The 27,755-nt window shown below is 33.3% G+C and overlaps 1 protein-coding gene across 6 annotated transcripts; it reads right to left on the reverse strand.

The window, feature by feature from the left end:
- Positions 1–1,333: 1,333 nt before the first annotated feature.
- On the reverse strand, positions 1,334–26,266 carry ABCC13 (multidrug resistance-associated protein 11). Of its 6 annotated transcripts, none has more exons than XM_020376626.3 (36): positions 26,115–26,265; positions 25,646–25,686; positions 25,462–25,561; positions 24,994–25,149; positions 24,763–24,894; positions 24,516–24,616; positions 24,113–24,176; positions 22,971–23,222; positions 20,993–21,062; positions 20,597–20,657; positions 19,482–19,569; positions 19,179–19,297; positions 17,940–18,037; positions 17,377–17,443; positions 15,621–15,738; positions 15,346–15,462; positions 15,146–15,226; positions 14,812–15,057; positions 14,397–14,498; positions 14,256–14,323; positions 13,983–14,114; positions 13,736–13,883; positions 13,229–13,512; positions 12,267–12,426; positions 11,632–11,807; positions 11,440–11,551; positions 11,291–11,344; positions 10,908–11,030; positions 4,030–4,128; positions 3,753–3,845; positions 3,556–3,666; positions 3,309–3,470; positions 3,033–3,220; positions 2,377–2,566; positions 2,020–2,187; positions 1,334–1,700 (listed from the first exon to the last, which is right to left on the reverse strand). In XM_020376626.3, the coding sequence occupies exons 1-36, from the start codon at positions 26,154–26,156 to the stop codon at positions 1,620–1,622; spliced, it is 4,404 nt and encodes a 1,467-aa protein (XP_020232215.1). In that variant the 5' UTR covers positions 26,157–26,265; the 3' UTR covers positions 1,334–1,619. The 6 variants fall into 6 exon arrangements, with proteins under 6 accessions (XP_020232215.1, XP_020232217.1, XP_082922153.1 ...); XM_020376628.3 differs by having other exon boundaries at positions 25,462–25,497; positions 25,626–25,686; XM_083066027.1 differs by having other exon boundaries at positions 25,317–25,497; positions 25,626–25,686; positions 26,115–26,170.
- Between the last annotated feature and the right edge of the window lie 1,489 nt (positions 26,267–27,755).

Raw genomic sequence — 27,755 nt, forward strand, 5'->3', positions numbered from 1 at the left:
AGAGTAGTCACTGCTATCGGCCCTGGATACTCCAGGGACGAACAAAAAAAAAAAACTAAATTTGAGGATTAATTTATTTTAAATAGTGATATTTAACTATACATATTCAAATTTAGAATATTTTTTTTTACTAAATTGTAATAAAGGCAGACAAATATTTAACTATCCATATTCAAATTTAGAATATTTTTTTGACTAAATATTTAACTATACATATTCAAATTTAGAATATTTTTAGAATATTATATCTAAGTATAATAAAATATTATTCTCAAATGGTAAAATAGTTTTCTTTAATTATCAATAATTTTAATCTTAGTATCTTTGAAGGAGACAAAAATTCATGTCATTTAACATCTTTTTTTTTTTGAAGGGTCATTTAACATCTTAATAGTATTTGTTAAGTTTTATCATAATCTATAACTTATTAATAATTTTCAAAGATTAATATTTTTGTATTCAAAATTCATTTTTTATCACAATCTATAAATTAAAATACTGAGAAATATCATTTTATTTTTAAATATAATTAATGCTAGTCTTTTTTTTTATGATGAAAACTTATTTTAAAAAAAATATATGAAAAACTGTTAATTTTAAAATATAATGTAAATTATATTTTATTTTTTTTAGTGAAATTATGTATATAACCAAGCTACATACAACTGAATATGTCTTTATAAAGAACATAATTAAAAAATGATTATTTATGTACATACGTAGATATAATATTACGAGTATATATATCAATAATTATAACCATGTTAATATATAATTTTAAAAATATTTATAAACATATATACTAATATGTACTTATATAAAATTCCAAAAATAATTGATAATTATATTTAAAATATTAATAATATAAAATTTAAAATTATAATATATACATTGGATGACATAGGTCATTACGTTAGACTTTACATATGTACAACAGAGTGGTTTATTATTGAGATTAAGATGATATATATATATATATATATATATATATATATATATATATATATATATTTATATAAAAGGTTTATGAATAAATTGTTGGTTGGAATAAAATTCAACTCAATCTCTTTAAATAAAATTTTCATTTTCGTCTTTATTGTCAAATTGATAGTTATATCTAATGAGAAAATCCAAAAAATTGTAAAGACTAAAATAGAAAAGTCAATAATTATAGGACCGAAAACAACTAAAATTTAAAAGGATTAAATTGAAAATAACTAAAATTAAGAGGATAAAAACAAGAACAATATTGTTTAGATTAACAAATCCTTCAACTCTAAAACCCTAAACTCACTAATCAAACGGCATGAACGAATATGAAAAAAAATAAAAATTAAAAGGAAAAAAATGATTTTTTTCAAAAGATTAAAAGCAAAAAATCTCTATTTTACAAAAACACAGTTTTTCATATGCCTTTTCAAAGGCTCTAAGAAGTAAGAATGCACTAATAAGTTTGCTTTGACCAACTTATAAATAAAAATAAATTTGTTTGTTACAACAACTTTGTAGTTGCGTTGATCTAAACGTGATACTTGAGCAACATTAGCAATATGTAGCAGTCTGCTGAAGTGTCATGTTAAATAATGGCCGAGAACCAAACTGTCCCTTGCATGGTTTGGTTACATTGCTGAAGCTCTAACAAAACTAGAAAATGTAGAGGTGTCATCTTTCAGAAGAACCTGCGGATTTCCCTGTTCAGCCTATGCGGACGAGAGAGAGAGAGAGAGAGAGAAAGAGAAAGCTCATGTTATTTCATGTTGGTTAATAACTTTTAATTGATGACAGCCAAATTGTACGAAGTTCTACGAATATATATTAGCTTAACAAGTGAAATGATGTCCAGAAAGAGAGGAATGAAATTGAGCCAATTTTCTTTAATTTCATTTGTAATAAGAATAGGAACTAGCTCAAGGTTATTCTTTGTTGTCAACTTCATTTATTTATACTAACTGAGAATAAGTGCATGAATTTATTTGGATGACAAGTGGGAACTGGAAAGTGAAAGAAAATAAAACATACCAGCTTCCCATGGTCAAGAATCAGAATGCTGTCCATATTTATAACAGTTGAAATCCGGTGAGCAATTGTCAGCACTGTCATTCCTTCGCATTCACTGGATATGGTATTTTGCAGCAGCGAAGCAGTTTGAATGTCTACACTGGCCGTGCATTCATCCAAACAAAGAACCTAAAAGAACAAGAGGAACATTTCAATACCCTCATGATCAGATTTAGATGAGGCGAGTAATATTATCTTGAGATGCTGACGTTAATAATGTCTAGAAACGTATAACGAAGTAGTTACTTAAGATAACAAAGATGAATTTTTACAGCATGACCACTTCTATTACATCATCATTATCATCATCATTCTTACCTTCGAAGATTTCAGAAGTGCACGTGCAAGGCAAAGAAGCTGCCTCTGGCCAACTGAAAATGACATCCCCGATTCCTTTACAAGAACATCCAGCCCTCCAGCTTCTTCAACTTCCTCTTTCACATGGCATTTCTCCAATGCATTCCAAATTTTTAAGTCATCGTTCATTTTGAACGGATCTAGGTTATCCCTAGAATATTGAAAAAATACAGGGTATAAGTAGACATGAAATTTAGGTGCAATAAGTGGCGGGCTTGCGTATTGAGAGAGAGCATTTGTACCTCTCGACTTTAAGGATATAATACGTATGTGTTTTAAGTTATGAGTTTTTCGCTCCTCTAAATTTATAATTTGAATCTATACCTAATTTCTTAATTGTTGTTAAATTTTGTTTTGGTCTCTTTTCAATTACTTTTCATTCCTAACGAGTGTCTCTCATTTTTTTATGTAATATATATATATAATTATTTTTTATTTTTTAAATAAACTACTCCCACTGAGTCAAGGTCTTACAGATCAGTCACTCAGCAATCAAAATAAATGCTTATGCAGTTTCTTCTAAAAAAGAAAGTAAGAACATTATCATTGAGACGGAGCTAAATCAGATTTTACGTCAGAAATATTAACTTTTTTTAATATATTTTTTTATAGAATACCTTAATGATCCTTCAAACAAAAATGGACTCTGAGGAACAACGGCCAAATGTGTACGTAGTTCTCTGACAGGAATACTCTTAATATCCACGTCATCAATTGTGATGGAGCCTGTACATATTGGGGTAAGGCGGAAAAGGGCATTTAACACACTAGACTTTCCAGCACCTGTTCTTCCAATTATGCCAACCTGATTACATGCCATGTAAAAAGTATTAAACATGATGGGTGTTAAATCTAAGAAAACTTTGGTACAAATTCAAATAAAGTGCACTGACTTGTGTTCCTCCAGCAATTCTAAAACTAAGATTGCGTAGTGCATCTGGCAAAGATGGCATATATTTCAAAGTAACATACTGGAATTCGATAACTCCTTGATTTGGCCAATCTGTATTCAAGTATAGGCATCCAGTTTGTTCTTCTTGAGGAATGTCCATGTACTAGGAAACATTAATGAATGTTAGGTGTCTGCGTATTATACATCTAAATATGTGTTCTACTAAGTGAAGTAAATCCTATTCATACTTGAAGAGCTCTTTCAACTGAAACCATTTCCTTTTCTGTTTCAGTGAAGCTTGACAAAAAACTTCCCAACAGGGACACAATTGGAGCTGCATAGGAGAGGGCCAATCCTACCTGTTGAAAAAAAATGTTCCATGGTCAAATTTTTGTATTAATTAGTTGATCAAATCAGAAATTTAATAAAAGGATAACAAACAAACCAGTCCTGGGGAAGCAAAGTTGACAGGCAGACTGCCATGAGATCCCACAACAGCCATCACAGCTATGAATGAGATTATAAATGCGGCTAATAACTGGAAGAAAGTCATTAGAAACAACTGATATTCCAGATTTAATACAAATTCAAATCTAATCTTGAGACATACTTTAGGGTTGCATGAATAAATCTTATATAGTGTAAACATTTAGGCTTGTAGGTGAATTGCTGTATTTTCTTAGTTTTAATTTTCAATAAATATACTTGACTCAAAGACATACCTGAAGACGCAAGGAAAGCCACAAACTTGCCACTATCTCTGTGTAGGAAGTCTTCTGATACAAGGTTATATGTTCAGCGAATTTGGCAAAGAAAAAGTCCTGTCAAAAAATGACCATTGTATTATAGTTAACTAGTTTCACTAATAAAAATCACGGCACATATGACAAGCAGCTAAAGCTTGCAGAAGACCGGAGGAAAAAAGAACCTTAAAAAATAAGTACAATAAAAAGTCATGAAAGGTACAAAAAAAAGTCACCCTAATGGTTTGACAAGTCTCACCATAAAAGTAAAATGAAGCATTCTAAGCACATATTTCAAGTTAAACAAACCAAACTAAACAAGTACTTCAGAAGGAGGTTCAGTTGACAGTGCTTTGGGTATTTCCAGAGTCCAAGTAACCTTGATGAAAATAACTTAGCTTCAAACTAGTTTGAATGTGCCAATCAATGTTCCTAGCAATATTTTCCTCTGACAGTAACAGATATTGAAAACAGGAAAAATGTGCTGCCTGTTCATCTTCTGTTGCTTTTTATTTGCTTTCTTTAGGAAGATACAATATCTTCCATTTTATACTCCTTAATTTTGATAAGATAATTATTATTATATTATAAATGTAAAATAATTTGTCTTCAGCCACATCTAGAGTGAAAAACTCTTCATCTTCATGCTTTCCATCTTTTCCAATTTCCTTTGTATTTGGCAGCTACCCATGGAAATGAGTAGCTAAATTCTCCCTTGTTGGGGTTAGATGTAACTAAATTCATTCTCTTGTACTTATTTTGATTAATATATTTGTCTTTGTACTTCAACACTAGTGTTTTTACTACTATGCTTAATGTTTGACGTGTCTTGATCATCCATAGCATAATTTATGATTTGGTGGTGATTGGAAACTACTTTCTTAATCTTGAATTGAAATAAAACTCTTAATGAACCCTATTCAGGAATGAATATAGTTTGCTAATCATTTTTAATTAAAATAACATAATGCAAGTTGTTTTGTTAAATGTTCAAGGGATTGACATTTAATAAAGCAACTTATGTTCTTTTGACATAAGGGATTAGGGTTAAGAGAGTATTTGTAAATTGGTATGATTTTGAAGCTCAAAGATTTTTTTCAATAAAGTTTTTATTGAAAAAAGAATGTTATTTTGGTGATTATGAGAGAAAGAATTGAGAGAACTTTTGTGAGAAGATATTATTGATTAAAGAAATTAAGACAGTGATACACGAGAGGTATCACTTACATATATAGTCCTAACAGACTAACTACCTCGAGGGTTAGCAAGCCTACAAAACTAACCAACTTGAAGAGTTGGCAAATACAAAACAGAAAATACATTTGAATAGTACAGCAAATAATAAAAGTGTTTATTATCCTATTCTCTTCTCTAATACATCCCCCACAAGCTCAAGGGGGATGAAACATAGTAGATGAATCAACAACATTGAGCTTGGAGCAAAGAAACAAAAATCTCTTAGGCGACAAGGCCTTGGTCAGAACATCTGCGTATTGATGTTGAGCAGGAATATGCGAAACAACAAGAGACTTGCTGAGCACTTTTTCACGAACAAAAAAGATATCAAGCTCCATGTGCTTAGATCTTGAATGTAAAACATGATTGTGAGATAGTGCTACTGTGCTTTGATTATCACAGAGCACTATAGGAGTGTTTAGGGGAACCTTTAATTCCTTTAGAAGTGACTGAATCCACAAGACTTCAGTTACTGCTTGAGCCAAAGCTTTATACTCAGCCTCAATGCTGGATCTTGCAACAAGTAGCTGTTTCTTGGACCACCAAGACACTAGATTAGGACCAAGATAAAGGCAGGCCGCTGAAGTAGACCTTCGATCATTCGGATCAGATGCCCAATCAGCATCAGTGAAGGCAGTAAGATTGAAGGAGGCAGTATACTTTGCAGGCGAGAACACAAGTCCATGTCCGATAGTTCCTTTTAGGTACCTAAGTATTCTTTTAACAACTTTCCAATGTTCTTCCATGGGAGAGCACATAAATTGACTTACTTTATTAACACTAATGGCAATCTCAGGACGAGTAATTGTGGCATATTGCAATGCACCAACTACAGACCTGTATAAGGTAGGGTCATCAAAGAGAGTACCATCTTTAGCAAGCTGCTGGCTGCCAATCATACGAGTGGAGATGCCCTTGGAATCTTCCATTTTGACCCTAGTAAGAAGATCAATAATGTACTTGTCTTGGGAAAGCATCAACTTCCCTTGAGAGAGGAACTTGACTTCAATACCTAAGAAATAATCCAAGGTACCAAGGTCTTTAAGAGAGAAAATTTCATTAAGTTGAGTAATGAATTTTTGCAGCAAGGAAGGAGAATTCCCAATGAGAATAATATCATCGACATAGACAAGCATGAAGACGGTGGCAGCGGATGTAGAGAAGATAAAAAAACTAGGATCACACTTGCTTTTGCTGAACCCAAGCATGAGTAATACAGATGTTAGTTTGTCAAACCAGGCACGGGGAGCCTGTTTCAAGCCATAAAGAGATTTGTGCAGCTTGCAGACAAGGTGTTTGTTGGCAGGATCAACAAAACCAGGAGGCTGAGACATGTAGATGTCTTATTCAAGCATGCCATTGAGAAAGACATTATTAATATCAAGCTGTCGAAGAGGCCATCGAAAAGAGACAGCAAGAGATAGAACAATTCGGATGGTGACATGTTTGACAACAGGAGAGAAGGTTTCAGAAAAATCTAGACCAGGTTGTTGATGAAAACCCTTGGCAACAAGCCAAGCCTTGTATTTATTAATGGAGCCATCAGGATTTTCCTTGACACGAAAAACCCATTTGCATCCAATGGGTTTTCTGCCAGAGGGCAGGGCAACTAATTTCCAGGTGTTGTTGTCATGTAAAGCTTTGATTTCAGCTTGCATGGCAACAAGCCAATTAGGATCAGCTAAAGCAGTTTTAACTGTCTTAGGCACAACATGAGAAAATAGGAGTGTGGAATGAATTCTGGGTTGAACAATGCCATTTTTGGAACGAGTGGTCATTGGATGAGTATTGGGGGTCTGCCAGGGGATAAAGCCGAAGAAGAGTCAACAGCAGTAAATGAGGGACTTGAAGATGAGACAGGAGAAGTAATGAGGCGTTCAGCAGATGGAGAATCAGAGTGTGGGAGACTAAATTTTGAGGAAGCAAAACTCAAAGAGGGATCAGGTTGAGGATGAGAAATTGTGAGAGGTAACAAGAGAGGGAATGGTAGAGACAGAGGTGGCAGGGATAGAGGGAATGGATTTGGAGAGAAAAAGATCATTGTAGGGAAATCTTCCTTCATTGAAAATGACATCCTTGCTGATATAAATTCGGCCAGACTTGCTTAAACATTTGTAGCCTTTATGAGTAGGTGAGTAGCCCAAAAAGAGGCACTCCTCTGACTGGGGTTGAATTTTATGTTGATTGTAGGGTCTGAGTAATGGAAAACAGGAACAACCAAATACTTTGAGAAATTGATAGTCAAGTTCCCTGTGATGAATCAGCTTGTAGGGTGATTGATGACCAATGGATGAAGGGAGCCTATTAATGAGGTAGGTGGCAGTCAAGAAGGCATGACCCTAGAATTTGAGTGGTAATGATGCATGGTGAAGCATGGCCAAGCCAAGTTCAACAATATGTTTGTGACACCTTTCAACCATGCCATTTTGATGATGAGTATAAGGACAGGTGAGTCGGTGAATGATGCCTTCTTGTTGAAGAAACGAAACTAAGGAGCAAAACTCACCACCACCATCAGTTTGAACTGCCTTGAGTGGGGTTTGAAACTGTTTTTCAGCAAGTGCCTTGAAATTCAGAAAGTGAGAAAGAACATCTGACTTTCTACGAAGGAGATAAATCCACATATATCTAGTACAAGCATCAACGCATGTTAAAAAGCACAAATAACCACAACTGGAATCTAATGAAGCAGGTCCCCAAATATCAAGAAAAACAAGTTCAAGAGGTTTAGAATAAACAGTGGTGGAGGATTTAGAAGGAAGTTTGTGAGATTTAGCAACACAACATGAATCACAAAAGTCAGAAACTTTATTAACATGAGGAATGCGAATATTACACGTTTGTAAAGCTTTGATTAGCGCATCATGATGAGGATGCCCTAATCGTAAATGCCACTGTTTATAGGTATTGGAAACAACATTTTTACATTGTTCAGAAACAAAAATACAGGGTTCAGAATTAAATGGAGCAAAATGCTTCGGTATGTCGTCACTGTTGAAGTCATTTTTTGCAAGCGTTGGGTGAAAATGATAGAGACCATCTTCACCAAGTTTTCCTTCAAGAAGAGTCTCGTTCAAATCCTGTGATTTGACAAAACAGGAATGAGGATAGAACACAAAGTAGATATTGTTGTCTTTGGCAAACTTAGAGACACTGATAAGATTTTTGGTTAAAGTAAGAACAAGTAATAAATCTTTTAGAGAGAAAACTGTGGAAGGATGAACAGGGGACCTAAAAACATTAGAACCAATTGAAGCAATAGATGTACCTTGGCCATTGGCCATGACAATGTGCTCGCTCCTATAAACTGAGCACTCTGGAGGAGATGTTGAGGATCAAGCGTGGCATGATGAGAGGCACCAGAATCGGGAATCCACACAGTAGCAGTATTCAGAGTTGGTGCAGCATGTGGAACAGAGGAAGCAGCACCAGAATAACTTGGCTGGGTAGATGGTGAGGCAGGGAAGGTGAACCCAGGTGGTGGAAGGCAAAAAACAGAAGGAGCAGACCCAAAGGGGCCACCTAAGGCATAGGGAGGCCATGAGACTTGTCCTGAAAGACCAAGCATATTGGCAGAACCAAATTGAGAAACCGCGCCAGTGTTAGGAGGAAAAACAAAACCAGGACCAGAGTTTTGAGACAGATACGAGTGTTGAGGGTTAAGACCAAAGGTGGGGTAAGAGACAAGCATTGGATTGAAAGGCATTCCAAAACCGCCTAAAGTAAAACCACTGGAACGTTGATAACACGTGGAAGCCTCATGTCCACGTCTGTGGCAGATTTGGCATTGGACAGGCAGACCACGATTTCGGCCACCACGACGGCCACGACCACCATCACAATTTTGTGCAGAGAAGTTGGAGAAACCACCTTGAGACTAAGCTGGAAAATTCTGGAACATATTGGGCTGAGAATTGGACAACTGCGATTGTTGAAAGGCTAAATTGACATTGGGAATCCCATGTGGAACAGAGGCAGTTTGCGCAAGGTTGATTGTTACAGGTTCTTGAAGGAGAGCAGCTTTCGCTTGTTCAAGACGAGCTTCTTGAGCAAGAATCATGGTCTCAAGTTTTGCAGGAGAAAGGATGTCATCTCTACTGACAAAGGCAGTGACAGTAGAGATCAGCGAGTCATATTCAGGTGGAAGCCCACCAATAATGCACTCAGCATGTTCTCGGGGTGAAACAGGGTTTCCAATCGAAGCAAGAGTTTCAATTATAGTGCTAATGCGAAGCAGATATTCAGAGCACGACCTAGTTCCCTTCTTGATCGTGCGAAGTTCAAGGCGAAGTTGTGTGGCTTTGATTTTGGTGAGGGACTGAAAGTGTTGAAAAACCAGATCCCAAATTTGATAGGAATGGCGGCAGGAGACGACACGAGCCTGGATTGATTCAGAGAGTGTTGTAAAGAGTCAAGAAAATAGCAGCGAATCTTTGCGATCCCAGGCCGTGTACGTAGGGTTAATATTGTTGGAGTCACGATCCTCAGCAGTAAGAAACTTCAGCGGAATCTTTGGATTAACAACAAACCGTTCGAGATCATGAGCGTGAATCACAGCAGTGACCTGTTGCTGCCAGGTCATGAAATTCTTTTCATCCAATTTGCACGTAACAGATTGAGAGAATGTGTGCGAAGCGGAATTGTCAGAGGTAGCGGAAGCAGAAGCCATTTGAACAAGAGGAAGAGAGAGCACAACAAAAACAAGAAAAGCAACAGAGGCAAAGAATCGCACGTCAAAGAGAGCGCAAGCGAAGAACAGAGAAAAAGAATCAGCCACAGGGCACGCGCACCAAAAGCGCGGGCAACAGCAAGGGCAAGGCGTGACAGAGGCGCGGGCAACAGCGAAGGAAAGGCACGATAGAGGTTGTGGGCAGAAAAATGAAAAGAACCAGATCTCACCGTGCTCACTCTGATACCATATGAGAGAAAGAATTGAGAGAACTTTTGTGAGAAGATATTCGTGTAAGTGATACACGAGAGGTATCACTTACATATATAGCCCTAACAGACTAACTAACTCGAGGGTTAGCAAGCCTAAAAAACTAACCAACTTGAAGAGTTGGCAAATACAAAACAGAAAATACATTTGAATAGTACAGAAAATAATAAAAGTGTTTATTATCCTATTCTCTTCTCTAATAGTGATGTCTGACCCCAACCCACCATGATCCTTATCATTTCACATTTGTTTCATCTATATTTGAAAAGACCAAAAATATCTTTTAAACTCCTTTTATGCAAATCATTGTAACTGAACCTAAATCTATCAATTTGTCACTTGAGTTTTTCATTTGAATATGTAACTTGTGATTGTATTGCTAAGTATTACACAAATCTGGGAATGATACTTGCTATCAAATACTTGACAAATTGGTACGTTTGCCAAAGAGTTACCAGGTGCCACTAGCTGTAGGACTATCCCATCTTTTGAAGTTCTCTTTGTATTTATGACACATCTTTGAATGAAAAGGCGGAGAAGTTAATATTTTCTTAGTATTACCTAATATCTAGCCGTAATGGGATAGGATTTCTATACTATCATTTTACTACACACTATAAATAAATGATATTAGGACAAATTTTCTATTTATGATTATCACTTCAAAATTACATATATTTACCTCTGATTTGAAAGCCCTAATAGTCGATGATCCATCAAGAGTTTCAGTGAATGATGTGTATATTGGAGATCGAGAAACACTGTCCAGTCTTCGTAATTCTCTTGATGTTGACCTATAGAAGAACTGAAGCCACAACATAAATGAGATGAATGTTTTCTATCATACCAAGTTACAGAAGTGATAATGGTTTTAAACATTTGAAACTCAATAATTCCTTATATAATTTATTTGTATTGTAAAAACCCCAATTTTATACTCCATAGTTATGAAGATTTCCAAATCATACAACATAATAACAAATAATACTAATAGTTTTAGAACTTGCAACTTAAAACAAGGAGAGTGGTTAAATACAAGAAAGTGGTGATAAGAAAAAAGAATACCTGAAGTCTACTGTAGATGTACCAAAATGGTAATAGCAAGAGTAAGAAAAAGACCTATCAAAAACAGAGATGAAAATATTTTAGTCATGGGGACAGTTAACACAAATCTCAAAGTTACAAAGATGACAAACTAAGAAAATTGTGGATACCTGTACATAACACAAAATTATTGCAATACCCAACAAGCCTACAAAATTAGCTAGGAGAATGTTCATAATGAATGGAAGAGAATCATCAATTGTATAAAGATCCGAAGATAACCTGCACAAAAATCATAAATCATGAAGCATAAATTTTATATCATCATAATGTGCTATTACCTGAAGACATCTTATTCTAACCTGTTCAGTATTCTCCCACCCGGGGTCTGATCAAAGAATTGCACAGGTGCATTAATAAGTTTGTTGAGCAATTTATTGTGTACCTTAGTTGCTGCTTGTAATCCACCAAATGCAAAAGAGAATGCCCTCACCAATGTGAAAAAAGAATTCATAATACAAAAGAGACATAGTATAACCTGCACCATTAATTATCATCTCAAACAAATTAGAAAAATCACATTCAATACTCAATAGTAGCTAATGGTCTAGGTAAATGATTAGGTTTTTTTTTTTAATTTACTAAAAATGGTTTATAAACAGTGAACTAAGAAGCTAAGTTTTAATAACGTTTTATATTGAAATTATATGAATTACAACAAGTTTCATTCAACTACTCCATTCTCCAACATGATATTTACCGGGTGAAAGGGGGATTCCATTTCTTCCTTTTTTTTCTTCAACAGATTCAAACTTTATAAACTGAAGTTTCTGATAAAGAAACTTTCTTAGCATTACTTTGAGAATAGTGATATTATAATAAAAACAAAATTTGAATTAAAAGTATTTTGTTGTGCAACGTATTGTGCCACAAAAGATTTAATTGTCCATCAAGAAAAATGTACTATGAAAACTATTACAATAGATCATCCCCTCACCAGATAGAAAGACACAGAGTATCTTGTTTGACTGCTTTTCGTTGTTGTATCAACCCAATATGACAGCCATAAATCATTCCCATTACGAGAAGCTTGCATCAGAATAGCTGATAGGCATATAATGACTGTGATGATCCATCCAGTGAAGACAGCATAATTCCTGCAAAAGGCAATAAATTGTTAACCAACCATTCATGATCCCAGAAACTTGTCTACAAATTGACAAGTTGATGGAAAGTCATTTTTAATTGAGGTCACCCCTAGCCTGCCTTAGTTGTGGCTTCTTTGGGGGCTGCCTTAATTGCAGCCTCAATAAGTAAAGCTTACAAAGCTTGAGCACTCATCACCTTACAAATCGATTTTGTGAACTTGAGTTAAGCCCTAAGGCCAAATTCTAAGATAGATAGATCCATTGTTGGACCACCTTCATTTGCCACTTTCCAGGGTCATGAATCTTGGGCATGAGGGGGAGTGTTGAAAAGTTGCCTTAATTGTGGTCACCCCAAGCCCACCTTATTTGCAACCCCTCTTTGGGGGTTGCCTTAATTGCAACCTCAAAAGTACATTGGCTAGATATATATTTTAAATAAAGCTGATAAAAGTCCCACATTAACCATCCAAATCAGTTTTATAGGATTGAGTTAGTGTCTCCAAGCCAAATTCTAAGATGATATTAGAACTTACCCTAGATCTATTGTTAGATCACCTGCACCTTCCATGCTCCAAGCTAGGAGTCCAAGGCATGAAGGGGAGTGATGGAAAACCTCCTTAATTGTGGTCACCCCTAGCCCAAGGGTAGTGGTTTAATCCCACATCAAAGAGAGATATGGCTTAAATAAAACTTGGACAGTCTTCACCTTATAAACTGATTTTGTTAAGTCCTTAGACCAACTTCTAAGATGAGTGAGAACATAAGCTCCCCATACATCTATGATATCAACAATGTGTATGTTTATACTTACTTATACACTCCAAGTTCAACTTTTCCCTCTTTCCTCAACTCAACTTCAACTATCTCCTCTGATCCCTCCAAAGAATGCATAATAACTGTATCAGGAAGAGACTGCTCCGTGGATTTGGAAGAAAGACTTGTGCTGCAAGATTGTCTATGATTCTGTAAAGCTGAATCAATTTCATTCAATGGAGAGAATGCTGTATATGAAGAAAATGGAAAGTCAGTTGATCTTCCCATCCACTTTATGTGTCCTTTGTCCATAACAACAATCATATCAGCAGAAGATATTGCCTGCATATAAATTTAGATACATCAACAAGTTAATCCTTATATAAGTTCACATTTTATAGAAATACAAAATATATAATACATATCTTCTGAAAAATATTTTGATCAAGTATAGCTGAAAATGTCAGTGATAACATCATGCTCATCTGATTTTAATCAGAATGCTTGACAAAAACAATGTAATTTATGATAATGAATAATAGTTGTGAAGAGAGTACGCAACAACCTGAATGTTGTGGGTACAGAGCAATCGAGTTTTTCTTTGCATAAGAGGACCTAGAATGGCATTGTGTAAGATGCATTGAGCAACTTGTACATCAACTGCACTCAGGACATCGTCAAGCATAACAACATCCGAGTCATGATACAGTGCCCTAATAATTGAACAGTATGAAAACACTTTTCTTTGATAAATAATCAGGACATAAAAACCCCAAATACTATTAGAGTGAAAGAAAATAGGAAGCTAGAACCTTGCCAAAGCAAGACGAGCTCTCTGTCCACCTGATAAGTTGACTCCTTTCTCTCCTATATAAGCCATGTCACCTCCAACCATCAGTGAGACATCAACATCTAATGCACATGCCTGCAGTGTATCAGTATACCTGTTTATAGCAGGGAAAAGATTCGAATAGCATTAGTTCTTTTGGTTCAAAACATGTTTGTAAAGCGCTAAAGGTCACTGAGCAGGTCTAGGTTTCAATCAAATAAAAATTGAAGAAAAAACTTTCCTATTGGCATTATACCTTTCAGTATCATAGCTTTTCCCAAATAATATGTTGTCACGTACCGTTCCAGATAAAATCCAAGGGACCTGCAGTTTCAGGAAACAAAGACTCAAGAAATTTCATTTTAAGACTAAAGATGTGACATTATCGCATACAAACCTGTGGTACATAAGCAATGGATTCTTTGGAATAGATAGATCCACGAGCAAGCCGCATTTCTCCAAGAACTGAATATAACAGGGATGATTTACCCGAACCAACCTGAATATATGCAGTTGATGAAGTGAAAATAAATATAACCAAGGTTGTGCTTAGATATTAGTAGTAGTTTCTTTTATCAAATTGAATTTGTGAAATTGAAAAATGCTAATGATCTTGACAGATATACAAGACAAAGCGAGTGGAACCATGACATATATATTTTAAACTAGTGATGCCAAATATCCTTTTTTAACAACCTGTGATGTCAAAAATATGATGGGTGTATATCCATTAAAATTACTTTACCATATAAGATGTTGATTTTACTTTATTTGCTAAAGACATCTTGGTTAAAATCAAACAGTGGTCTGACCTCTCCAATGACTGCAACAAAGCAACCCTGGGACACGCTTAGAGTTACATGATCCAACACTGAATTTAATGCTTGTTCCTCACTGCTTGACCAAGTACAACTTGCATCTTGAATAAAGACAGCCAGACCTTGTACAGAATCAGGCTGTTTACTCGGGAATGGTGGACAGGAATTTGTCTCTCCCACTTTAAATTTATGTTCAGGACAAGAGAGAAACCTACTCAAACGTCTGGAGGATATGATGGCCTATAATAAGTTAAAAAGAAATTTTTTATTCTAAAATGTATACAAATCAAATTTGTTTGCAAAAATTCATGGAATAGAGGAGACTCACATCAATCAATCCATTAATTACCCAAGGGAATGAGTTTAGTGGTGAAATCAGTGTGTTAAACAAAGCAAGACAAGTGAAAACCTGCAATTAATATTTTTTTACTGCATCGAATTTCTTAAGAATGACAGAAAATAATTAGGTGCAAAATAAATTTTAAAAAATTGTCAGTAAGACTATAGGTTAAACAAATTAGAAAATACCATTGCTGCATCTAGTTGATGTCCCATCAATGCAAAGAGTCCAAATGTAAAAAGAGAAAAGAGTGTTGGCGTTGTAGCCCAAAAGAAAACACACCATGCATCCAAGTACTTCCGAGTCTATAAAAATGGATGAAACGTGATGGTCAAAATTAAATTAGAACAAAAAGAAAGTAATTCATTTGATTTTGCCATTCTTGTATACATCCTCAGTAGGTTTTAGGAGAAGTTTTACAGTTTTATCTGTAACTAAATAAAATCAGAATATAAAGTCTTACAGCTAAGTGTTTGATTTCCAAAGATCTTGTATTCATCAACCAACTAGAAAAAAGAAGTTCCCATCCGTACATCTTCAAAGTGCGAATATAAGTCAAAAGTTCACCGGTCCTACGAATTCTGTAAGAAGCATATATTTTAATATCATAAATGCGCACCAGCAGCTTTTATTCATATTTGAAGATCACACATCAACTAGTGATATAACTAAAACAGAAAATTAGGAAAAGAATAATAAGCTGTTAATCCTGAGCACCAAATAATGAGAACATCAAATTTCAAAATAAGTAATTACTGGGAAAAAATTGCATCATGTCCTTTAAAGTATGAATTGCTTCACAGCCAACACACGTTACATTTTAGAAAACTCCAATCATTCACTGAACCAGAAAATTTCTCCAAAGCAAAGAAATAATTTTACAGAGATTAGTATTTTATGCATAGCAGCATATGTCTTGCAAATTATTACATGTTCACCGGAGATATATTAACTTAAATTGCTTTTTTAACATTGTGTCACAACTTCAGGAGTTAACCAACTTTTAAGCAGCATATCATGTGTTGCTTTTAGGTGTCCTCTGCAAGTATAATATCTTTTATGGAAAAATTATAATTGCATGTATAATATATAATTTGAAAAGAAACAACAATGTAAACCACACAAAACTTGCAACATTCTAGGGAGTTGAGCTAACCAAATATGAGATGGAAATACGAAAGTCGAAGTATGCTCATCTTCGACAATGGTAAATTAGAACCAAATAAGATGCCAATAATAGGTGTTCTCAACAATTTTTATTTGTATTTTTTTTGGATACAAGAGGAATTTCATTAAGACAAATAGAATACAACTACAAAGAGTTTGGAGGATATGGGATCCTCTTAAATGCAAAAGGAAAATACTTTATTGGAAGATATTTGGGAATTACCCAGATTCTGTAGGATATCCTAATATCTTTTATCAGTATAATTATGCATTTAATGTTGTACTACTTTCGGATAGTGAATGACTTGTGGAACATGCAAATTAGGTAAGAATTAGTCTTTATGCTATTTCAGTCTCTTTATTTTAAAATAGTGATATTTAATCTCTCTAATTTTTAAAATATGAAATTTTGATCCTCTCATCAAATTGACTTTTATTAATCATTAACTTTTAAGATTTACTTATACTTAAATGATGTGACATTTAGTAACATAACATTTCAAGAAAAAAAAAACTAAAAAAAGCCATGCAAATAAGATTTACTGGTAAAATAAATACTTATTACTTGTTAAAATAGATACAAATAAAGATCTTTTGTATGTTATTTTTAATTTTTACTCCTATATTTCATGTCACTAAATATCACATACTTAGGTGATGGTAGGTCACCAGACAACATCAAAATTTCATGATCAACGAATATCAAACTGATAGTAGGACCAAAATTCCATATTTTTAAAAATAGGAGGACTAAATGTTCTTATTTTAAAATAGGACCAAAATTACAGATTGACAAAAATAAAGAAACTAAAAATGAAATTTAGCCTTATTTCTTTCATTGTTTCTGTCTTTATAAGGGAGATTTATTTCCCTTTTTGTACCTCAAACTTGGTTATAAAATTTGTACAAAAATTTGTATGTACAGAGAATTACAATCAATGAGAAATAATTCCTCATATTCTGTCTTCTCATTTATACTTTCTCCAAAGGACAAATAAAAACATTTTATTACTTACAAAAAAGAATAAAGAAGGCAATTGTTTTATGATTACCTTTCATCTTTCTCCTTCATCATTTGCTCAGTAGCACTTGCAATCAATGTTGATATCCATTTATTCACTGCATTGCATTTGGGGTTGAGAATATAGTCAGAATACTCTTTATAGGGCGTAAACAATCCTTGCCCCTTTGAGCAAGCATTTGGGGTTGAGTTAGGCACATTCCATTTCTATAGAAATCTAATATATGGCCAAAATTACACTATATAATTCTACAAAGGATCATGTTAGCATGGCCAATCACAAGAAATTTTCAAACCATGAAAATGAACAGAACAGATATCTTGCCTGCCACGAAATTTTCATTTCTATAGAACAAGCATTATTGATAAATTTCTCTTTGAATTCAGTTATTGATAATAATTAAAAAACATTTAGTGTTATGATTTAGGAAACAAAATCAGTTATAGATGCAGTTTGAACTTCTCTGAAAATTCATTCCAGCTCACATTCTTAATGAATTCAAGTAGGTGAAAAACAAATTAAACATGTATTGAATTGAAATATACAAGTGTGGTTTTCTGTCACTAATTTTTTTGCAAGAGTGATATTTCTACCTGGTATCAATAAAATGGTTATTGCTAATCCGGATACAAACGCAAATTTGACTTGAGTATACAAAAGATAAAGCGCCACTCCAATTTGTAAAGGCAGGCTGAAACAATAAAAACCACACTTATAGTTAAATGTTAACTATCATTATTAAATGTAAAGGCAGGCTGTAATCTATATAAATTACATTATTAAATGTTAACTATCATGATTTGATATCAAATATAAGCTACACAATATGGCTTCTAGTTGGTATAAATTCTATCAAATATATCTGATGCAAAACCCAATCTTATCACATACAACTACCCGTAAATTCTATCAAACATTCATATAAATTCTATGACATATCTGATGCAAACTTTAAACCTCAGTAGGTTAAATACATATCATATCTTTAACCAACAGAATAATTAATACATGGAAATTTTATTGAACACCTGTGAATTTTATTCCTACTAAGATAGAAAATAATGGTGTGTTTGGATGAGGAATTTTAGAAATTCAAGAAATTTGAAATTCTTAGAATTTGAATTATTTTAATTTAAATTTTCATCATTTTTTAAATGTTTTGTTTGGATAAGTCAATTCAAATTTCTTAAATTTTAAATTCTTAGTATGGATGGTCATTTGATTTCCACCATGATTAAAATTGATATATATATATATATATATTGAGATTTTAAGATTAAAATTTATAGAAATAAATATTATTCAAATTTTAAATATTTAATAGTTTTAAAAATTAATATTAGAAAATATTTAATAATTAAAAATATTTTTTTATATTCAATAATTAAAAAAATTATTGATATTTTTGAATATTCAATAATTAAGAAAAGAAATAGAGAGAAAAAAAAGGAAAGAGAGAGAGAGCAAAGGAGAGAGAGAAAGAGAGAGAATAGAGTACGGGAGATGGAAGAGAGAGAGGCAAAAGGAAACATAAGAGATAGGAGATAGATAAAAGATATATAGGTGAGATAATAAAGAAAAAATATAAAGAATTTGAAATTCTTACTTTTTTTTGGAAGAATTTGAAATTCTACCATTATAAGAAATTTCACAAATGCTTGGATTTCAAACTCTTTAAGGTTCTTCAAAAAAATAAATTACTCCATCCAAACATACTCTAAGGGTATTTTATAAGTGATAAGTCTCTTGGACTACAGATATTCAAAGAGATAAAGAAAAAAAAATAGTTTGGTAAAATGTCTTGGCATAAGAAATTAAAATTTAGGGAATACCTCCACATATCATGGAAACTATTACACAAGTTGACAGTTCGATCAGCATCCACAGACATAAATGTCTGAATTTCGCCATTTGTGAATTTTGAACGCTCTGCTAAGTTCACATGTAGACACTTCAAATACATGAAACAATGTGTACATTTTAGTATGAAACTGTGATCATGAGCTACACTATCGAAAGCCATGCGTGCATCAGTTACAACATTAGGAGAGTAAATAAGAAGAGTATGAGCATTTCATTATTATGAAAATCTATAATTTCAGCATTCACAAACAAATAAAATAAAAATAGCATACCTTCTCATAGATTAGAGTCATGATACTAGATCGCAGCTTCAGCTTCAGTTTGGAAAGATGAAAAGTATATTGTGTATCTAAAAAAGATCTAGACCAGAAAGACACTATTTTACTAATTGTTACTGGTAAATAAAGCAAAAAATACCATAGAAGTTATACATCCATAAAGATTAAATATATGTTGCTCAAAGTCAGAGAGAATGCAACATAATAATATCATGTGAAACAAGAAAATGCAATTAAGACATGTTCAGAGGTTCACTAAAATAATCCTTTCTCTTTGCCGCCGCACATGGTTGCTTTAAGGGGGGATTCCAATTTCTGAATTGCAGAGAGTGGACAGATTTGTTGCGTTTACCTACATTGTCTCTCTGTTTCTTTCGGTTTATATGTTTAGAGGCTAGCTTTTGCTCCCATAATATGCAACATAATAATATTGTGTGATACAAGAAAATGAAACTAAGACATGTCCAAAGGTTCACTAAAACAATCCTTTCTCTTTGCCGCACATGGTTGCTTTAAGGGGGGATTCCAATTTCTGAATTGCAGAGTGTGAACAAATTTGTTGCATTTACCTACATTGTCTCTCTGTTTCTTTCAGTTTATATGTTTGGAGGCTAACTTTTGCTCCCATAATTTGCATTCTTCTCTTACCTACCTGCTATCTTAGAAGCTCAAGTTGTTTATGTGGATGCCTATGAATATTTTATATCTCAAAAACACATATAATTTCTTTTCCTGTTGAAAAAGATAATGATTTTTTTTTCTTAGGTTCTCATTTCTCACTCTTTCTTAATTTCATGTTATTATGCAATTATGTAGCCATTATATCAAATGAAAAATGGTTGAATGGTGAGAACTGAGAAGTTAATCTATACAGTTTTGTTTCATACATTTTATAACATTTATTTATCAACAATATTAGCATGCATCTTTTGAATGAGTAGTGAACAAATCAACCATAAATATGTTTATTTATCCATAAATCTTATGTGTGATAAATCAAAACAGTAACAAGGAAGGAAAGTAGAGCAAACCCTAGAAACATAAAGCATGAGAAGAAACAAAAAATAGGAAAAACACAATGAGTATACAATTACAAGAATCAAACTTACTTAATTATAGAGGTGAGTCCCAAGGATAATGCAAGTAAATACCCGTCCAAATTCACTGAACCTGAAAGACATAATAAAATTATTATGGAGGTTTCTTTTCTTGTCCTAATTGATTGAAATGCAGATAGAAGGTAATTTTTAGCGGAAAAAAAAAAGGAATGACATTACCATCACTGTAATCATGTTTATAGGATATATTTGACAAGTAGATGTTTGGAACTTTTCATGTGGAAAATGCAGTTATGTATCAAGGATAGTAAAATAAAAGTACTGTGCACAAAGGGGATAGAATAATGGAGAAGCTTTTTAAGTAAGAGAATAAATAAAGCATTAGGAGCAAGCCAAACTTTTAATGATCAACAACAGATAAACACAAACTATTCCTTGTTGCAACACCTTGCTGAAGAAACTGGATCAGCTTATTGAGAAGCAATGGTCCCGCAAAACCAATACAATCATTAATCACCTGGAAGAATTTCAAACACTTTGTAGATGTAGAATACAAAATATAATAAAATAAAGCATAGTTAGATTAAAATTTTGGTTTATTTTATTTATGGGCAAAAAAAGTGGTATTTTAATGATGACATAGATATACTTCATAAAGAGGAGTAGTATCAATACACTCTCTACAACATACTCTTTCTAACACACACAGCTATTGGTTAAAATTTATTGAAAATTAAAAAAATAAGAGAGAGACTCATTAAATAAGAGAAGACCCACAAAAATTGGGATTTCCAATAAATTTTAGCCAATTGAAGTGTGTGTTCAGAAGAATGTTAGAAAATGTGTTGCAGTATTTCTCACTTTATAAAAACATCTCAATACATACAAGAGCAGGATAAGGACTCAATATCATTTGGAAACATCCTGTTTTCTCCCTTGAAAACTAATATAGAGTATTTATGGCATCTGTCAAGGTGACAACACCATTAAGATTGATGTCCATATTTTTAATTGACATGATAAAAAATTTAGCTCCTATAAATAAATTCTCACTGCTTATCTGGAAGTTGATAAAAATCATCGCTTTACAATAAAGATGTCTAAATAGTAAATACATGTAAAATATGTATGTCATGAAACCTGTCATGCTATTGATATATATTCCATCAGCATAGCTGGAATTACTAGGCACAAAAAATATCTATGATCTACCACAGAAGTTAGCAACTATCAGTATGTCTGACCACCATTGCTCGTTAGTTGTTACTTGTTACAAATATTGTGGATATATTACAGATATTGTTGATATAGATATTATGGTTATTATCCTCACTATCAATTAGGGATATCACTATCAGTTAGGGATATGATTAGATTAGTTTCCATAATATTAGAGATTAGCATCTTTATCATTTATTGTATTCTCTCTATAAATAAAATTGGTGTGTGTACAACAATACACACAATTCCTGAATCACAACATGGTATCTAGAGCTTAGGTTTTTCTTTTAGAATATATTTTTTCTCTCTTCTTGCAAAGGCTCTCGCTGCCACCTTCGGCCACCGTGCCGGCAGCCGCGGCCTCCGGTCGCCGCGCCGCCAACCGTTGCCTCTGGTTGCCACACCGCTGACCGCCACCTCTGATCGCCGCACCGCCACCTCCGGTCGTTGCGCCGTCGACCGCCGCTCGCCGCTGCCGTTCAACTTCCATGAGCGGACTAAGCACATAGAAATAGATTGTCATTTTGTAAGAGAGAAAGTGCTCTCAAGAGAGATCACCACTAAATTCGTCGCTCTAGTGACCAGTTAGCAGATGTGTTCACAAAATCACTTAAAGGGCCTTGGGTTGATTACATTTGTAACAAGCTTGGTGCATATGACATATATGCTCCAGCTTGAGGGGGAGTGTTACAGATATTGTGGATATATTACAGATATTGTTGATACAGATATTATGGTTATTATCCTCACTATTAATTAAGGATATGATTATATTAGTTTCCATAATATTAGAAATTAGTATCTTTATCATTTATTGTATTCTCTCTATAAATAAGATTGGTGTGTGTACAACAATACACACAATTCCTGAATCACAACATTACTTAAACCAATCTACAGTACAACACAAAAAGCATCTTCTGTAGACATAAACTTACTGAACAGGGATTAAATTTCCTTTCATTTCCAGTTAAAAGACTAGAATTTCCATATCCATGAAAATAGTCAGGAACCCATGTTGGAATTTGAAAGTTCAAAAGTCTTGAAGAAGTTATTAGTTAGAAGAATTAAATACCACCAGTCCATATCAGCTTAAACATGGAATAAATGTTGTATATAAAGAGTAATACACAAGCTTTGGTTTGCATCAACTTAGATTTATCCAGCACAGGGGAGGAAACCATGATTTGGTATAGAAAAATACCTTCAATAAACCCAGGCGGAGGTATGGCCATCCATATGCACTACAGAGTGCTCTAAACAAAGATGGGCTAGAACCATTGTTACTCAGTTGAGCTTCCCAGCAGGACAAAATCACTTCATGACAGGAGGAAGGACCCAAATCATCAGGTAGCAGCAACAGATCTTCAGAGTCTAATTGCTTTAACACACCATGATTCATTACTGGTGTTATGAATTTGAAAGTCATCAAATCCCAAAAGCTCCCATTATTTCCCTTTAGAAAGTAAGTTTAAAAGAGTCAACTAGTAAAAAGCATACCGATCTCAGTAATTGGAAATAAATATAACAGAGATGATGATAAAACAACATGAAAAGAGTATAGTTTCTTTCAAAAATAAGCCAAACATGTAATTATCCATAAAAGAATTATTAAATCGTTAAAATCATGTTATTCTAGTGGGGAAAAGCCTTGTGCGGATTGCCAAGAACAAGAAATACACTCCACACTCTTGCTTTCAAATTATTTTCGGAGGTGACACCAGACACAAGAAATGACATCAACGGACAAGGCTATAATTATGTTCAAGATGAAAATAGTTGTGAAGGGCAACTTATTTTATGTACATAAATATCATACTGAGTCAAAGATTCAAAGAAGGGATGCAGTGAACAAATGAAAAGGAAAAAGAAAATAGAGCTGCATTTTAAAAGAAGAATATGATTGGGAACACTTTAAATAACTTCACCAAGATAACATTCTACAGGGGGAAAAAAATAACTCAAGCAAAAATGCTTAACAACCACCAAGTTTGCAAAATGCTTAAGTTAACTCTTTGTTATCCATTTTTTAGTTAATGTATCTTCAGCCACTCTTAAGTAAAAAGATTAAATTCTCAATCCATAAACTGATCCCCAAACACTTAAGGAAACAACATTTCTAAAGTTACAAATTTCTTTGAGCATAAAGTAACTATTGACACAATTTTCAAAGTTAAAGGATGTTGACTGTCAAAGTTGAAATTATTTTAAAATGTATTAAAATTCAGATGTTATAGTTTAGACTTCATCCCATACATAATGGAAACGTATTATTTTAAGAGAGTAAAACAAGAGTCTAAGAAGAGAATTATGAGAAGAGAATTATGTTTAACAACATATACTTACAAGGTCATGATAGCCACCTTCCTCAAGGTCTACACCATTTGAAAGAAGTGGATCTTCCAATAAACTAAAATTATGACAGCAGATTCAGTCAAGAAATAAAATGTAATTTTTTTCTATATATACTATTAAATAAATGCACTATGCTTGCTACTACAATCAAATCAACTCATTTTGAATAAGTGATAAGCAGCATGGCATGTAATGCATCCTATATAATATAACCAAGGATATTTAGGAATCAAGCATGGCCAACTTTTTAAAGGCCAAGTAAATGGGTTTAAGTAATGCGTGTGTGAGAGAGAAAGATGATCAGTTCTACTACCTTCTAAAATTTTATCTAATGCTTAATACTTATTACTAATTTAAGAGAGTGACTATGTAAGAATAACATGCCAGTATATACCTGCTTTTGAAAGATGGTCTCTTTATCCTGATCACATTGATAGCTATTCCAAATGAAATATTCAAGAGAACAACTAAGCTTTCCATGATGCATATTGAAACCTACAACAAAAATTATGCCAATCTTTCACATTTAAATGACAGATATGCAACTTATTTGAAAATGAATAAACATTATTAGTATTAAAGGTAAACTTGACATGCCCAACTTAAAAAAAGAAAAAATCTAAGCCAGAAAATAATAGCACCTCCAATGATGGAAACTTTGTAATCAAATAGAAAACAGCCAGTACGGCTTTCAGAATCCACCAGAAACATAAGACACGGTTGAAGACAATGAATTGACTGCTGACACACTTTGCGAAGAGAATGGTGTTAATCTACACATAGTATGAGTGCAAATACTTAGTCCACAAGCAATCAAATGCATTAAACTCTACAGAATGTTGTAGCTGACAGCTAAAAATCAGGAAACTTACCCACACCATCAACTCAGAACAGCTATAAAACCATTTGTGATATCCATCAAAGTGACTATTGTGTTCTTTCTTCCACAAGAAAATTATGTTTATGATTGAAAGGCATGCTCCAACAGCTGGTATAAAATCCAGGACAAATTTTTCTGGAAGGGTCGTCTGTTTATACATTGCAAAAGCATCAAATATGAACACATTTATCTCAGGTATATACTGTAATACAGAGACCATATGCGGGAGTAATGATAACTCTTTCCTGGTGATTCAGATAATTTCAAAATCTTGACAATTAATGGACAATTCATGATCTGCAGAGAACACCTTACAGAGAAACATTACAGGATAACAGAAGGCTCGCAAATAAGTGTTGTGTAAACAGAATACACTGGCCAGTAGCAGTTTATAGATTTTTGACATATTTCTTTGGTGTTTTCTAGTGCCTTCTCAAAAACCTTTAAGATCAACTGGTACCTGGGCATCTGATCTCCGAACTCTTTGATCAATCTTCTGATTAAATCCAAGCAAAACAATCATAACAACAGTTACTATGTTGATTGCAAAACCTAACACAGTAGGGAATTATTAAGGAAAATCAATTCATATATATAATCAGTGCACAAAGTGAAAGCTAAAACCTCAAAAAGAATAAGGATATATGTCTTCAAAACACTCTGAGAATCTCTCCCCATTCCATACCTGTAAACCGGGAAAAAAAAATGAGAGTGCAATGCATCGTGTTGATCTTTAATGTGTAAACAACAATGCAAAAAATAACTGTTAGTAGCTCTGGTGGCAGTGTCACCAAAACATAGTTAATCTTGAAGTCAATTGAAGAGCAGAAACAGATTTTGAATTATATGATCTCAAAACTCCAATAACGTTCCTGTACTCATTAATGAAGCCACAGGCCAAGAATTTATTAGCAAACAGAATCTGACGAGTATGATCAAGATTTTCACGAGAAATGGAGTTTGAGAGTCTTCATGCAATAAAGAATTACAGTTCCTTGAATTGAAAAAGATTTGACAAGTAAAATGGTGGAGGTGGATCAAAATTATAGAAATATTTAGCGTGAAAAATGTTAAAAACGAAGAAAAGGATTGGATAAGGGAAGAGACACGTACGAATGGAGAATTAGGGCAAATTAGAGCGAAGAAGTCTTCCATGGAATGCAATAGAGAAAGAGAAGAGAGTGAGTGAGTGAGTCTGAGGCAGTTTGAATGTGACCAAGTCGAACGGGTTGGGTTGCTTTATATTATGCTCTGTTCATGCAAATAAATAACAGGCGCGTTTCGAGTGGGTGTTTCTTTTTCTAATGATACGCGCAAATTTATTTATTCAATTTTAATATTATTTTATCATATAAAATCATTTAATACTTAATTTAAGTAATTTAAACTAATTAATATTTTTACTCCATATCATCATAGACACACAAGAAATGATATTTTCAATTTTGCTAATCATTAGTTTGTAATATATAGTATTATTAATATATCGTTGACGTACTTTTTATAGAAAATTATTATATATCAATTCTTTGTTATTCTTAAGATAATTAGTTAGCAAAACTAAAGTATTTTATACAACAGTTTTCTGATTAAAGTTTTATTGTTTCCAACTTAAATTATATAATTATAATAAATAATAATTATCGTAATTAAATTTGTTTAAACGTGATTTAAAATATTAATTTTTATTGCTTAATTTTCCTATTAAAAATGTGAATTTAAAATTAAATCATACATTCATTGGAAATGTTGATGCTTATTAATGCATATTGTTAAGATTAAATTGAGACTCACCAAAGTAAAAAGATAAATATAGTAAGTTAGAAGAATATTAAAGACTCCAAAGAAATTAAAGGCAAGTCAAAAGAAATCAAGAAAATAATGAATTTTTAAGATGACACAACTTGCATTCTTGCATTTCATAACATAAGTACATTTAGATGGAAAGTCAATCGTGCGAATCGTCGCAGCAAAGAGATTGAGTTTAATTAAGGAGATTTTTCATCCGTCAGAAAAAAATTATCAACTTTTGTTTCCCCGTTTTAACTTTTTGTTTTGTTTTGATTATGATAATTGTGTTGACTATTTCCTGTTTGATTATAAAATAAATAGTTAAAATTTTGTTTAGGAAATTCAAGAATCCACTAAAATATGTGAATTTTTATGTGAAAAAGGCTTTACGATGTTAATCAAATTTTTCCGCGCGATTTTTTTTCATTGGAGTAGATGTTAATTAGAATTTCAAAACGTTACGAGTTTAAACTAAGAAGAACACACCATTTTTTTTTAATATAGACAATTTTTTTTTCTAATATTATTTTCCTGGTCTCAGAAAATTTGAGAAACTTTTTAAGTAAATGGCTTAATGCTGCTGGACCGTTTCATTACCATGAAGAAAAATAGTGTTTCGACCATTCACGAAACAGTTTAACCCGTCACGTGGGAACTTTATGCAGAAGACAAATTATAAAGATACTCCACAATCCGGTCACACCCAGATTTAACGTCATGTGTATTGCAACGAGACATTAAAAGATGGGATAAGGGATTAAAGTTTCACGAATCTCTGCTCTATTAAAATCTGAGCTCACTTTTACGTGCAAATGGTGGCATTGTAATGGCCTCACACATGCCATCCATGTCACAATTCCACTGCACTAGTAAAAGAAAAGTTTGATTGGGATTTTATATGAGCTGAACCCCTGATCATACTCAAACTTTTGAACTTCGTTCAATTTTAATATCTGAATATGC

This window comes from Cajanus cajan, chromosome 10 (assembly GCF_000230855.2).
Source record: "Cajanus cajan strain Asha chromosome 10, NIPB_CcT2T_4, whole genome shotgun sequence".
Classification (NCBI taxonomy): domain Eukaryota; kingdom Viridiplantae; phylum Streptophyta; class Magnoliopsida; order Fabales; family Fabaceae; genus Cajanus; species Cajanus cajan.

Coding starts and splice junctions, on each gene's coding strand:
- ABCC13 (XM_020376626.3), bottom strand. CDS start 26,156: ATGGAAGACTTCTTCGCTCTAATTTGCCCTAATTCTCCATTC. Junction 25,562..25,645: donor TCAGAGTGTTTTGAAGACAT/ATATCCTTATTC, acceptor ATAATTCCCTAC/TGTGTTAGGTTTTGCAATCA. Junction 3,221..3,308: donor GAATTGCTGGAGGAACACAA/GTCAGTGCACTT, acceptor GCATGTAATCAG/GTTGGCATAATTGGAAGAAC.